We start from the raw sequence: 15,276 nt of genomic DNA, 5'->3' as shown, positions 1-15,276 counted from the left end.
GGTGCATTCTTATGCATAAGGTTGGGTTATAGTCCTATTTAACAGTTAATTTTTAGGTCAGCGCCTGAGGTGTCACTTACCAGGAACTTTAGGTGACAGGAGTAGAACAGGGCGATGGAGGCCACTACAACTCCTTCCTTCTCATCTTACAGCAGTTCCATTGGTGGTCTGTGGCAACAACGCTGATGGCCGGACTGGAGGGAGGGGGTAAGCTTATTGGAGGTGGCAGTTCCCACCGGCACACTCCACCAATAAACAGTACGTGTGGGCAGCAGTGCAGCCGAGAAGGAGAACTGCTCTCCTCTCCCATCTTCTTCTATGGAGCAGACCTAGGAGACTGCTATATACTATGGACGTGCGGGCTGGCGGCATTCAGCCTCACTGAATGCATAACTGCCGCCTCCCGCCCCACACTTAAATTGCAGGATCAGGCTAATTAAAAGCTCCTGCAACCCTGCTCGATTTTCCACAGATTTGCTTTATAAGACGGTCACTTTTTTCTCCCGCTTTGGGGTTGAAAAAAAAGTGCGTCTTATAAAGCGGAAAAATACGGTATGTTTGTTCTGCTCTCCCCAGCCCCTATCTAGTGCTGTCAGCAGTTTAGTATAGTCAAAATGTTCCTAAAACAATCTGTTGAAAACTCTCTCGCTGAGTTTCTAAACCAGTGAACTCATAAGGGAAGACTAAGCAAAACAGTGCAAAAACACTTCATACATTCACTACTGTGTAACATCTTGTTAGTTACCGCAGCACCAGAAATGTGTAAACTCCATAGTCTATGTGTAGCATCACCCTCCCTCAACGACATTTTTAAGGGATCAGAAAGGTCATAAAAGTCAGTTAAATGGTTTGAGAAGGTCATCAGTATCTGATCAGTGGGGGTCTAACACCTGGCATCCCACCAATCATCTATTTGAGAAGGCACTGGCGCCTTCTCAGCTTTTCCTAGGCCAGTGACGACACGTTCAGCGGTCACATGTATGGTGCTGTGCTTGGTAACCTTACAAAAGGCCACAGCTCTTACAGGAGAGCCAGTGCCTTCTCAAACAGCTGATCAGCAGGGTTCTCAGGTGTTGGGGCCCAATGATCAGATACTGATGACCCAGAGGACAAGTCAGTTAAGATCTAGGAAACCCTTTCAAGTGGGAGTCCAGCCACACTTGTCAAAACAAGGGGCTCCAAATCCCTGTTAGCTGAAGAACAGGACACACATGGCATCATTCTGCACAGAGAACAAATGGTAAATCAAACAGTACACTGCAAACTACTAAAGGATCTCAGTTCTTGGAAGGTACTGGTAGTAGATCCAGTTGGTTTATGGAGTCCTACAGGCAATGCTCCCGGAGAAAGTATTCATGTTAGATCTTCCCCAGAAATAGGAACCGTCTCTAGTGCCACCTACAGTTGGCTACCATGCAAGTCAAAGTGTGACATTGAGGAGTATCTGTCCTCTACACTTCCTTTTATGATCCACTCCTGGTCCGAGCTTTAAAAAAAAAAAAAAAAAAAAAAAAAAAAAACACTGGAGATCCTCCCTAAATGTGATGACTTATAAGAAACAAGTATCCCTGTCCACAAAGGTGTGCTCAGCAGGTCTTAAGACCCTTGTATTTCTCAGTTTAAATAGATCTGTGGTCACATACATGCATCTACTTACCTCTAAGTGGATAGGGGGAGCCATCCCATTGATGTGAATTATCTGCTGTGATAACAGTGAGGCGAACACAGCGCTTGTATGAGCACTGCATCCTCTTCAAACAGAGGAATGGCAGGACACCAGCTTTCAGGCCCAATTGATCTGATACTTATGACTTAACCAGAGGACAGGTCAATGTAGGATAAGCAGAGAACCCTTTAACAATTGCCAACAGAGCTACAGCCAGACTCTTTATCAGAGATCCAAGTTTGTTTTATGTGGATTATACAATTATCACCCAAAACTGCACACTCCAGAGGAACTGGGCAGACCAGCCCTTATTTATACTGTCGTAATAAAAACCTCATTCAAAACAAAGGCTGTTTTAAAGAGGTTGTGCAGCACACAGATGACCTGTCCTCACGATAGGTCACCAGTATCAAATTGTGGGGGGGAGGGGGGGTCTGGATGCACCCCCAGCATCAACTGTTTGAGGAGGCTGCAGGGCTTGTTCAAATGCCATAGCCTCTCCTGCATGCTGTACTTAGCAGTGCTGGGTAATTAGTTTCTGCTCCCATTCAAATGAATAGGATGAGCAGTCCTTTTGCACTGTGTAGACAGCATGCAGATAAACACCGAAGAGGATGCAGCACTCGCATGAGCGCCATGGACTCTTCAAACAGCTGATCACCTTTCTTACCATGGATTTTATTAAGGGTCTTAGATATTTATGATTAGCCATTTCTAAATTTATATGAATGTTCCACACCAATTAAGCTGGAGTCTGTCCATTTCATTCTGCAAGCGATACATATCCTTACATTAAGCAGAGATAGACCTTCAAGGCCTACCCTCTTGGTTTAACACAAAAAAAAAAAAAAAAAAAAAAGTCATAGACCCCCTAAGTCATTGTTTTACACAGCAAAGCAGTGATCGCCAACCTGTAGTTCTCAAACTGTTGTACAACTACAACTTCCATCATGCTGTGACAGCCTGCAGCTATCAGGTCATGATAGGAAGTATAGTTTTGCAACAGTTGGAGATCACTGCCTCAGTAGATATAAGCCACAGCATGTGGCTAAGACACTGCAGATTTTTCACCACAATATTGCAGTTCTCAAAATCCACGTTCTGGCACTATACTATGTATAACTACCTTCACAGTGTTTTCCTCCCACACTGCAAATCTGCAACAAAGTGCAGTAAAACAGAAGTGGATAGTGAAATAAAAATGACCCTTTAAGCACCATTACAGGAAGCTGCACATATACTTTTATTTTGGTCAACTGTGCCCATGTTACAGGTGTAGTCCATATTAATTTGGCTTCTTTATACAGCTTTAAGTCACAGACCTGCCCACACTGGAGCAATCGTACAAGTTCTTACCATTGGTTTTAATGCATTGGTAAATTACAAGACACATTGTTATAGTAGTGCTCTCATTAACCCAGCGGAGTCCCCCCAGATTAAAACTGCCATCATGGACCGCAAGTGCAAAGGACAAAACCGTACAAGCTTTTGTATCTCAGTTTTACCATTTTTAATGAAAAGGACTTTGGAAATCTGGTACATTTCCTTGACGAGACAACATTTCTCAGGAGCCACAGTAAAATATTGTTTACAGCTGATCAGTTGGATGTCGGCGTTCCCAGCATCATTTACATGGCGAATAAGATCAGGAAAGCAACCATCAGACAAAACAGACCCATAGCTTCAGACAGGGCAAATCCCAAGATGGCGTATGAGAACAACTGCTGTTTCAAGGAAGGATTTCTAGGGGAAATAAAGAGAATAAGTTTACCATGTTGCCAACATTGTATTTTATAGTACAGTAACTCCTACAATGCATTATGGTTTTATTGCCGATTACCTCCATCAATGGGCCAGGTGTGAACGCTTTCCCACACAGTTGAGAGCTGAGGACCTAAAGCTAGGTCAGCAGACAGCCATCACACCCTACCCCCCCCCCCCCCCTTCATACTTGACCAGGCACTGTCAATAGGAAGCCACTGTCAAACTCAGGGCAGCAGGATCAACAAAAGGATTGGGCAGCTAAAATCCAACATGGCCGATACACATTCTATTAGTCCTGTTGGAAGTTAGAAGGTTAAGCCAACAAAAGTCTGTTTATAGCCAGTTTCATACATGAAGGAGCAGCTGGGTACCACCCAAGGAAGGCCACTTACTCCTTTACATCTTCACTAACCTGGTTCAGTTGTGTAATGCTCATAGCAGTACGGGGGAGGGGAAGGCTACAAGTCTATGCTTTTAGTACATCTCTACTGATAAGATACAAATTGATTCCAGAAAGAAAATGGTGCATAAACTCATAAGAATCAATATCTTAAGAGCCTCTGTAGTGTATTGTAAGCCAAACCCACTGTTTTCAGCAGGATCTAACGATGCATTGGGCAAACAGAATGTCTTTTGTTGTTAAAGGGTTATCCAGGAAGATATTTTGACTTGGGGCTCATTCGCACGACTATGAATGGGCCCGCATCCGTTCTGCAACTTTGCGGAACAGGTGCAGACAGTGCACAGCACACCATTTGCAAAAAAATAAAAAAAATATATAGACCACGTCCTATTCTTCTGTTTTGAGGACAATAGGCATTTCTCTAAAGGAACGCACAGGTGGCATCCGTTTTGCAGATCTGCAATTTGTGGACCACAAAACAGTGTTCACCTGAATGAGTCTTAACCTCATCAGTACCAGATGTGCAGTGGAGCAACACCTAGAATTCCCAACAATCAGCTGTTAGAGGCCTTGAGCGAAGCAGCCTCTTCCTAGGCCAGGGACATCACTACATCGGTCACACTGACTAGCTGCAATACCAAGCACAGCCAGTACATAATGTACAGCACTGTCCTTGGAAAGCTGCATCACTCAGAGCTCAGCTCTCTGAAACAGCTGATCAGTGGAAATTCCTGGGACACCCGCTAATGTGATAATGACCTACCCCAAGTATAAGTCATCATCTTTTCCAGGATCACCCCTTAGGGATACTTCAGGAGATCTGGAGTATTTTAGCTTTTTTTCGCCTCTACACATTTAAAATACATTTGTGCAGCCAAACTGAGAATGTATGGAGGAGTTAGAGATAACTTCCTGCCAACAGCTTTTGAGGGGGTGTGGACTGACTTCACACAGTGCTATCGGCCTATGTTCAGGCAGGAACTTGCAGCATCACAAGTTATGATGCTGTGATTTCAGGTCAAATCAATGCAGTCCAAGATGTGAACCTGTAAAAATGTAGGAGAAAAGGAATACCCCATAGACTACTAACTCCTATAAGCAGGCAGTCAACTAAGCCAAGTGTGCATGTTCTCTCTGCAAGATCTGCAGCTGCCACAGAACTACTTTACATATATGGCAATACAATATGTCAGTGTTTCCCAACCAGTGTGCCTCCAGCTGTTGCAAAACTACAACTCCCAGCATGCCTGGACAGCCAAAGGCTGTGCAGGCATGCTGGGAGTTGTAGTTTTGCAACAGCTGGAGGCACACTGGTTGGGAAACACTGACATATGTGACTCCGCACAACAGCCGACAGGCACAGTACAGAGTCTTCAAAGCAACAAGAGCTGCCAACTTCAGGTCTCAATATCTACACTGATGGCAACTAGTGTCATTACGTTAAAATGGCATCAAATGCCCCTTACCTAGCAATTGTGGAACCCAAATCACTGTCCTGCCACATTACAATGAACATTAACAATTAGGATGCAGACATCCACAAACTGTACCGGCAGCCACCAGTGGATGCCACTTCTCAATAGCGTCTAATCTTACTAGATATATGGCAGATACTGGAGAAACAAAAATATGACTGCATATTAAAAGGGAACCTGTCATCAACTTTATGCTGACCATACTGAGGGCAGTGTAAAGTAGTGACAGAAATGCTGGATCAGCGGTGTGTCACTCATCAGCTAACAGTGGTTGCTGGGAACCATCATAATCACTGCAGCCTAGGCCTAGAAAAGAGTCAAATCTACTTGAGAAGAGTCCTGGTTATTCATGAATTCCTGCTGATTATTCAGTCTACCTAGTTTTCTCCCTTTCTCTCTATTAGAGAACTGTCAATCATCAGCAGATGGCAGGAAAGCAGGAGATTAGGAATAACCAGGACTCAGGTAGATGCGACTCTTTTCCAGGCCTGGGCTGCAATGATTATGATGATGGTTCTCAGCAATCACTTACTTTTAAGCTCATGAGTGACACACTGCTGACATCAGCATTTCTGTCACTTATCATGCCCTCAGTACGATCAGCATAAAGTTGATGACAGGTTCCCTTTAACTCGAGACTCAGCAGTAGAAGGCCTAGTCACTATACCCTAGGAATGAGTTTGAAGCTGCCACACAAACCTGACAGTCAGGATTAAGATGTAGAGGTGTATTTGTAATGGGGTGTCCTCAAAGCTGTGGATGCTCCACTGCCACTTAATTGATAAGGCCACATATCACCACTACTCGATTAAGGGCATGTCCAGGTTTTTATTACATCTGTCCCGCCAGCCATCAGACCCAAGGAGAACTTCATATGCACATTGCGCCCGATGCTTGGTTCCAGATCCCATGCAGTCTTCCAGCATCATGTGCACTGCAGCAGCCAAGGACTGGCCTCAACAGTAGTGTGTCCCCAAGCAGCATGTCACTCACACATGACTGTTGAGGCCTTGTCATTAGCTGCAGCAGCACACACAACCCCGTCTGTACAAGAGGATGAAAGAACAGATCACTGGGTATCAGGGGGAGTATGGCTTCCATGTCCCTCTGGCTGGGGAAGGTTCAGATTATGTTAAAGGGAACCTGTCACCAGGATTAGGTGTATAGAGCTGAGGACATGGGCTGCTAGATCGCCGCTAGCACATCCGCATTACCCAGTCCCCATAGCTCTGTGTGCTTTTATTGTGTAAAAAACCTGATTTGATACATATGCAAATTAACCCAAGATGAGTCCTGTCCGTGAGATTAACACATTTGGACAACCTTTGAGATTTCTGCATAAAAACAGAGGTTTAGAAATTTACCAAGACAACACTGAATACATTACCTGGCATAACCAATGATGAGGCTGCCGAAAACTGTTCCAATACCAGCACCAGAGCCAGCCACACCGACTGTGGCAGCACCAGCACCAATGAATTTAGCAGCAGTGTCGATGTCCCTGCTGATCGCACTGGTCTGGAATTCCCTCAATACTAACTGGGTGCAGGGGTTCTGTGTCCCACTGAGGAGTGCGCTTCCCTAAAAGACAAAATTAATCCTATAAAGCTGTTCAGAACATTGCAGTGTCCTTCAATGAACCCAGAATCAGAAGGCAGACTGGCGATTACTCCCAAGACCGAGGGCATGTCCTTGAATTAACCCAGTGACCTGCACTGAGGGTGCCCTTCAAGTTAACGGCCTACTGGATAATCCCAGGCATCAGCTTCATCAGGGTTCACCTGAAACATGCCACAGGAGCATGAGAGATCAGACATGGCCTCGCTAGAGGAGGACACTGCATATTATCGTCTACAGTAAGCTAGTATCAGCAACATAACACATACATTGTAACAGATAGTTACCTCTCCAGTTCGGACCTCTGGCCGAGACAAGACTGATGCAGAGATCGGTCTGAAAAGGGCTCTGGACCCAGCATGGATCTGGCAACAAAAAGAGAATCTATGATCACCCATAATCACTTATTATAGACCATGCACACACCAGGCATCGCTTCTGATCAGCACACAAAGGGTTAAATGCAAGCCTAGCATTAAATGACAGCTACAAAAACAAGATCAAGTATTCAAAGAAAAAAAAAAAAGAAAAAAAAAAATATAAACCAAAAGCAGAATAGTTTACAAACATCTACATTACTAAAGCCGATTAGGCGCACTGCCATGCAAACTGCAGCACAGGGAATGAATGGCGGCCTGCTCATGTCCTTGGGCTGTCAGCAGCCTTAAGGTCACGGGGAAGCAGCAGGCCGCTCACTGCAGAGATCCGCACTGACCGAGCAGACCACCTTAAATAATGAAGGAGGCCTAAGGAATAAACCAAAAGACTTGCAGGGCGGGGGGGGAGAAGGTCTGCAGAGACGTTGACTTTGACCTAGAGGCCCACGGCGGCTGCGGGTAGTAGGCCCCGGCTCCTCTGCAGCACGGCGGCCGGGAATACTCACCAGAGAAGGGGTAGACACGAACTTGGCGCAGGCGTACATGTTGTCTGTGGTGTGCGGGCTGCGGCGGCTGGGAGTCGGCTCTGCTGTCTGTCCCTCTGCGGAAAGAGAGCGGGGGAGAAGAATCAGACAGGCGGAAATGTCAGGAAATACAGGGGGAGACGGGAGGAAATACAGCAAACAAGGTGGCGTCCGGACGGGGCTCTAGTGAAAACCCGCAAGCGGGAAGCACCGCAACGCTCTACGTGGACGGATGGCTGCGGATTACAAGCGTCTCCCTCCTCTTACCGGCACCAGAGGTCGAACTGAACGGAGGACAACACGCAAGCGCGCTACGCTCTTTATAAAGAGGACCCGGATGGAGGGCGGAGAACACACTCAAGGTCACTTTGTAACAACTTTATTGAGACCGGTTTGACGTACAATGAACATTTACTGGCTGATATCAGAAGGAGGGAGTGTGAATGACCTTAGTGTCGCATGCATGCCCTGCTATAGAGGCAGTTCCTGTTCTGAGCAGTGTCATGTTTGACTCTGGGGTGTTGTCGTTTTCTTACTGTACTCCTATGGAGAATGAGGCACATTTATCAAAACTAAAAGAAACACATAGCGGCCAAACACAGCTAATCTTTCTGGAGCAGTGTTAGAAACTCTTGCTGGTTGCTATTGGCAACAAGGAACCTTTTCTGGAGTAGTGTTAGAAATCTATATTTATTTTTATATAGATTATTTTTTTTTTTATAGATTTTTCAACTTTATCAAAAGTTTGCAACGATGCATTACATTGGGCATTGTTCTCCAGGAATGGCTAATGATGACCTATCCTCAGGATAGGTGATCATCAGATTGGCGGGGGCCTGAGTCCTGGCACCCCTGCCGATCAGTTGTCACAGGGAGCCGCCGCACTCACCGGAGCTCTGGTGAACACAACAGGCTACCAGCGGCTCTCCAAGTGCTGCGGTTCTCTGCTTGTCAGCCAACCCAATTATACTTTAAAGGGGCTGGCGGACATTCCAGATCCGGTTCATTCTGTAACGGAACAGCTTGCCAGAAATGAAATACGTAGATGTGAAGCTAGCCTACCACTTTTGTGTAGGAAAGCTTCTCCAGTTTTCCTACTCCATCCTCCTACTGGAGTGAGACTCATTGATAAATCTGGAGTGAAGCTCAACATAGCTAACCGCACCCGCACTACAGAACTGGAGCGAGGGGTGTAAAAAAGGCAAAAAGGTCGCTAAATGTTTGCGCAAGTGAGTGTAAAAAGTCGCAAAAGCCCCATACTTTTTGAAGCCAGAATTCTGGAGTGAAGGCATGATAAATCAGGGCCAAAGTGTGTGGGAGGAGAGGCATGTAAAAGGAGCGTGTCTATACCCACAAACATTTTCACTACATGCTTTGCATAGCACAGGCCTTATTTTCTGCATAAAAATGCAAAATTTCTTAAACATTCATCAAACATTTTTTAAAAGTATTAGGGGAGCAGACGGTTATAAAACAAAGAGAAAACGTAATTTGCCTTCTAAAGGAACCTCCGTTCCAGCACTGTGATGATGTCATGTTGATGTAACTACTCAGCCCATCACTGGCCTCTGCGGTCATATGTGCATGATTGGCACTTGAGAGCTGAGGCCTTAGTTGCCAATAATCCCGAATTTGCAGGTACCGTATTTTTCGCCCTATAAGACGCACCGGCCCATAAGACGCACCTAGGTTTTTGAGGAGGAAAATAAGAAAAAAAAATATTTTGAACCAAAAGGTGTGCTTTTGTTGGGTTTTGACCTAATTCTGGTCTGTGGATGGCGCACTGTTATGGGGGATCTGTGGATGGTGCACTGTTATGGGGGATCTGTGGGTGACGCACTGTTATGGGGGATCTGTGGGTGACGCACTGTTATGGGGGATCTGTGGGTGACGCACTGTTATGGGGGATCTTGGAATTTGACCGCGCAGCCGCAGTGGAAAAGGACAGAGGAGGGGAGTAAACGGGTGGGCAGAGGCACACGGAGGGCGGGGTTATGAGCCGTTGAGGAGGTGGCTGCATGGGGCTCGGACGATTGAGACGCCGCCCTGGGCACTTGAGAGGGCGCATTTACAGAATCTTAAAAGTTCATTTTTGGCTGAAAGAAAGCTCCATTAGATACAACAAAGGTACCGTTTTTAAGTTCTGGGTGGCACATATAACGCTATTTGATCAGTCTAATATGCTCAAATGTGGTGACAGACTCCCTTTAATTGTTATGTATATACCGTAATCGCATAGTCAGCGCCTGTATACTTACAACTACAAGCGCTCGGTAGCAGAGAGGTCGCTGGCAGGGTGAGTCACTACGTCACGCTCCTGCGCCGCCTGCTTCATTCATAAAGTGGGCGGCGCAGGCGGTGACGTAGTGACTCACGCTGCCAGCGCCCGGCCTGCCTCCTCCCTCCTCTCTGCTACCTACCGAGCGCTTGTAGTTGTAAGTATACAGGCGCTAATTATGCGATTACGGTATATACATAACAATTAACTATTAGAGATACGATTATACAGTGAGCGGGGCCCGTGTAGTAGAATACAGTCACTGCCCCGCTGTCATTATAAATGCAGATGCCGGCCCCCAGCCCCTCCTCCCTCACAGCTGATACACCCGCCGCGCGGCATTGCGGCGGGTGTATCATTGAAAATTCGGCAAAATCAGCAGCATTCGCCCCATAAAACGCACTGCTATTTTCCCCCCACTTTTGGGGGGGGGGGGAGTGCGTCTTATATCGCGAAAAATACGGTACTTACCCAATTTTCAGAGACAGTCCAGCAAATTTGTGTGTCCCAAAATGAGTCGGGCTTAAGTAACCCCCACCCAACAGTGGGTGTTTCTGCTTGGGTTTGGGGCGTGCCCGGGCTACAGAATTTACCAACTACATTGTTGGTAAGTATGGCGGAGGCCATTGATTGGCTTAGTGATCACGTGAACAATGGATGTGACGTCATTATCTCCCGTCCGAGGGGGACCAGAGGAACTGACTTGCAGCACTGGAACGGAGGGACCTTTAGAAGTAGTGATGAGCGGCAGGGGCAATATTCGAATTCGCAATATTTCGCAAATATTCGCCATATATTCGAGAATTCGCGAATTCATGATCTCCAGACATTATTTTCTTAATTGCGAAAATTCGCCTAAAATTCGCCTAAAATATTCGCATGAACTGGTATTTTTAAAAAAAAATCTAATATTCGCGATTACAAATATATTTTGCGATATTCGAAATATTTGCAAATTCTCAAAGTGCCGATATTCACGATTAAAATTCGCAATTCGAATATTCGTGATCAACACTATTTAGAAGGTGAATTAAAGGGGATGTCCGGGGGCAGTTAGAAGAATAAAGGGGTTGTCCCATGAAAGATATTGTACAGTTTTCAAACCAGCACCTGGATCTGAATACTTTTGTAATGTCATGTCATAAAAAATTTAGTATAGCTACTAAGCTGTTCAATAAAATGTATCTCTATAGTGCTACTTGCTGTATGTTTTTCTTATTTCTTTGACCTCCTCACTGAGATGGCCGCACTGCCTCCTGAGCTGTGATAAGGAGAGCTGAGACACACCCCCTGAGCTGCAGCAGAGAAGACACGCCTCCTGAGCTGTGATAGGGAGAGCTGAGACACACCCCCTGAGCTGCAGCAGAGAAGACACGCCTCCTGAGCTGTGATAGGGAGAGCTGAGACACGCCCCCTGAGCTGCAGCAGAAAAGACCCTCCCCCTGAGCTGTCAGCTTGGTATAAATCTAGCAGAGCAATGAATGGTGAGATCTCTGGATCCATGAGAGGTACAGGGCTGGTTCTAGCTTTGTTAGAATTAGGTTGTCATGTACTATACGATGTCTGATTTTTATTTATTACATTAGTCATAGAATAACCTCTTTAAACTCGGGTCCCTCCGATCCAGCAATTCCACTCTGTCTTCTCCGACTGCCACAAAGTGGGGGGAGGGGAGGAACACCAGAATGACAACAGAATGAAAATGACCAGAAACTAGGCCTCATGGCTAGGGAAAGGGAAAAGGTCAGCACCTAGGAAACCCTAAACCTAGCCCTGACTCTTGTCAGTATGAATAGATCCTGAAGGTGGGAATATTCATACACCAGAAACCTAGGCCCTAGAAACCCTGGAAAGCCCTAAGATTAGTGACTGTGTCTGAGACCGCTGGTTCCTTCCCAGATATACGAACCAGCGTCATCCTGAGGCCTAGTAAACAACGAGCAAATGGGAACAACAAAATACAAAGGGAAGTACACTTATCTTTAACCCCTTAGGGACCCATGATGTATTGGTACGGCATGGTTCCCGAGTCCTTAAGGACCCATGACGTACCGGTACGTCATGTGTTGTTCCTATCACCGCCGCCCGGCGGGCTGTGATCGGAACAAGGTGCCTGCTCAAATTATTTAGCAGGCACCTCGGCTAAATGCGCGGGGGGGTCCCGCGACCCCCCCGTGTCGGCGATCGCCGCAAACCGCAGGTCAATTCAGACCTGCGGTTTGCGGCTTTTCTAAGTTGCGGCGGTGGTGCCATCGGGTCCCCATGGGGCTGTGGGGGGGACCCGATGGCATGGAAGGCAGCGTGATGTCTAAGGAAGGCATCGCGCTGCCTTCCTGTGACGAGCCTGTGAGATCCAGCCCCCTGGATCTCACAGGCTGGAAGCTGTATGAGTAATACACACAGTATTACTCATACAGCCAATGCATTCCAATACAGAAGTATTGGAATGCATTGTAAAGGATTAGACCCCCAAAAGTTCAACTCCCAAAGTGGGACAAAAAGTAAAGTGAAAAAAAAAGTTGAAAAAATAAAGTTTTCCCCCCAAAAAATTAAAAGTTTCAAGTAAAAATAAACAAAAACGTCATTTTCCCCAATAAAGTTACAAAAAATTGGTAAAAAATAGTGAAAAAAAAAGTATACATATTAGGTATCGCCGCGTCCGTATCGACCGGCTCTATAAACAAATCACATGACCTAACCCCTCAGATGAACACCGTAAAAAATTAAAAATAAAAACTGTGCTAAATAAACAATTTTTTTGTCACCTTACATCACAAAAAGTACAACAGCAAGCGATCAAAAAGGCGTTTGTCCACCAAAATAGTACCAATCAAACAGTCATCTCATCCCACAAAAAATTAGACTCTACCTAAGACAATCGCCCAAAAACTGAAAAAACTATGGCTTAGAATATGGAGACACTAAAACATGATATTTTTTTTGTTTCAAAAATGATATTATTGTGTAAAACTTACATAAATAAAAAAAAGTATACATATTAGGTATCGCCGCGTCCGTATCGACCGGCTCTATAAAAATATCACATGACCTAACCCCTCAGGTGAACACCGTAAAAAATAAAAAATAAAAACTGTGCTAAATAAACAGTTTTTTGTCACCTTACATCACAAAAAGTGTAATAGCAAGCGATCAAAAAGTCACACGCACCCCAAAATAGTGCCAATAAAACCGTCATCTCATCCCGCAAAAATCATACCCTACCCAAGGTAATCGCCCAAAAACTGAAAAAATTATGGCTCTCAGACTATGGAAACACTAGAACATGATATTTTTTGCTTCAAAAATGAAATCATTGTGTAAAACTTACATAAATAAAAAAAAGTATACATATTAGGTATCGCCGCATCCGTATCAACCGGCTCTATAAAAATATTACATGACCTAACCCCTCAGGTGAACACCGTAAAAAAAAAAAAAAAACTGTGCTAAATAAACAGTTTTTTGTCACCTTACATCACAAAAAGTGTAATAGCAAGCGATCAAAAAGTCACACGCACCCCAAAATAGTGCCAATAAAACCATAATCTCATCCCGCAAAAATCATACCCTACCCAAGGTAATCGCCCCAAAACTGAAAAAATTATGGCTCTCAGACTATGGAAACACTAAAACATGATTTTTTTTGCTTCAAAAAAGAAATCATTGTGTAAAACTTACATAAATAAAAAAAGTATACATATTAGGTATCGCCGCATCCGTGACAACCTGGTCTATAAAAATATCACATGATCTAACCTGTCAGATGAATGTTGTAAATAACAAAAAATAAAAAACAGCTATTTCTTGTTACCTTGCCTCAAAAAAAGTGTAATATAGAGCAACCAAAAATCATATGTACCCTAAACTAGTACCAACAAAACTGCCACCCTATCCCGTAGTTTCTAAAATGGGGTCACTTTTTTGGAGTTTCTACTCTAGGGGTGCATCAGGGGAGCTTCAAATGGGACATGGTGTAAAAAAAAACAGTCCAGCAAAACCTGCCTTCCAAATGCCTGTACAGCGGTTTACGACCACATATGGGGTGTTTCTGTAAACTAAAGAATCAAGGCCAAAAATATTGAGTTTGGTTTGGCTGTTAACCCTTGCTTTGTAACTGAAAAAAAAAATATTAAAATGGAAAATCTGCCAAAAAAGTGAAATTTTGAAATTGTATCTCTATTTTCCATTAATTCTTGTGGAACACCTAAAGGGTTAACAACGTTTGTAAAAATCAGTTTTGAATACCTTGAGGGGTGTAGTTTCATTAGATGGGGTGACTTTTATGGAGTTTCTACTCTAGGGGTGCATCAGGGGGGCTTCAAATGGGACATGGTGTAAAAAAAAACAGTCCAGCAAAACCTGCCTTCCAAAAACCGTATGGCATTCCTTTCCTTCTGCGCCCTGCCGTGTGCCCGTTCAGCGGTTTACGACCACATATGGGGTGTTTCTGTAAACTACAGAATCAGGGCCATAAATATTGAGTTTGGTTTGGCTGTTAACCCTTGCTTTGTAACTGGAAAAAAATCTGCCAAAAAAGTGAAATTTTGAAATTGTATCTCTATTTTCCATTAATTCTTGTGGAACACCTAAAGGGTTAACAAAGTTTGTAAAATCAGTTTTGAATACCTTGAGGGGTGTTGTTTATAGAATGGGGTCATTTTTGGGTGGTTTCTATTATGTAAGCCTGTCCCTCAATCTGGAATTCTATGTGTCCCTAAAAATGCATGAAAAAAATCCCTACACGCATGTTTCACTGCCAGGACATAGAGCAGTTCATCAGGGGAGATGAAAGAAAATCAAGCAGATCAATCCCTGAATGAGATGATCAATCTAACAGACCAGAAATGACACGGTCAGTTAGCTGGTCTTGAGGTACACCAAGATGGTCGGATCCTCTGTGGGCTACCTCGTAGATGAGAGGTAAAGGAATAATGCAGTATATGGATGAATATACCTACACCCAGGGCGTCCTTTACCTCTCATCTACGAGGTAGCCCACGGAGGATCCGACCATCTTGGTGTACCTCAAGACCAGCTGACTGACCGTGTCATTTCTGGTCTGTTAGATTGATCATCTCATCCAGGGATCGATCTGCTTGATTTTCTTTCATCTCCCCTGATGAACTGCTCTATGTCCTGGCAGTGAAACATGCGTGTAGGGATTTTTTTCAT

At 44.6% G+C, this 15,276-nt stretch overlaps 1 protein-coding gene across 1 annotated transcript; it reads right to left on the bottom strand.

Annotated features, from left to right (window-relative positions):
- Positions 1–3,011: 3,011 nt before the first annotated feature.
- On the bottom strand, positions 3,012–8,161 carry ATP5MC3 (ATP synthase membrane subunit c locus 3). The gene is made up of 5 exons (XM_040439675.1): positions 8,094–8,161; positions 7,809–7,903; positions 7,213–7,290; positions 6,696–6,889; positions 3,012–3,409 (listed from the first exon to the last, which is right to left on the bottom strand). The coding sequence occupies exons 2-5, from the start codon at positions 7,845–7,847 to the stop codon at positions 3,295–3,297; spliced, it is 426 nt and encodes a 141-aa protein (XP_040295609.1). The 5' UTR covers positions 7,848–7,903; positions 8,094–8,161; the 3' UTR covers positions 3,012–3,294.
- Between the last annotated feature and the right edge of the window lie 7,115 nt (positions 8,162–15,276).

The sequence above is a fragment of the Bufo bufo genome, chromosome 7 (genome assembly GCF_905171765.1).
Source record: "Bufo bufo chromosome 7, aBufBuf1.1, whole genome shotgun sequence".
Lineage (NCBI taxonomy): Eukaryota > Metazoa > Chordata > Amphibia > Anura > Bufonidae > Bufo > Bufo bufo.
Note: the sequence above shows the minus strand (reverse complement) of the source record. Positions and strands in the feature narration are given on the sequence as shown.

Excerpts from the sequence above, each read along its gene's own strand:
- ATP5MC3 (XM_040439675.1), bottom strand. The coding sequence starts at position 7,847 with ATGTACGCCTGCGCCAAGTTCGTGTCTACCCCTTCTCTG. Across the intron at positions 6,890-7,212 it reads CAGAGGTCCGAACTGGAGAG|GGAAGCGCACTCCTCAGTGG; the intron begins GTAACTATCTGT and ends TTTGTCTTTTAG. Across the intron at positions 3,410-6,695 it reads CTCATCATTGGTTATGCCAG|AAATCCTTCCTTGAAACAGC; the intron begins GTAATGTATTCA and ends TATTTCCCCTAG.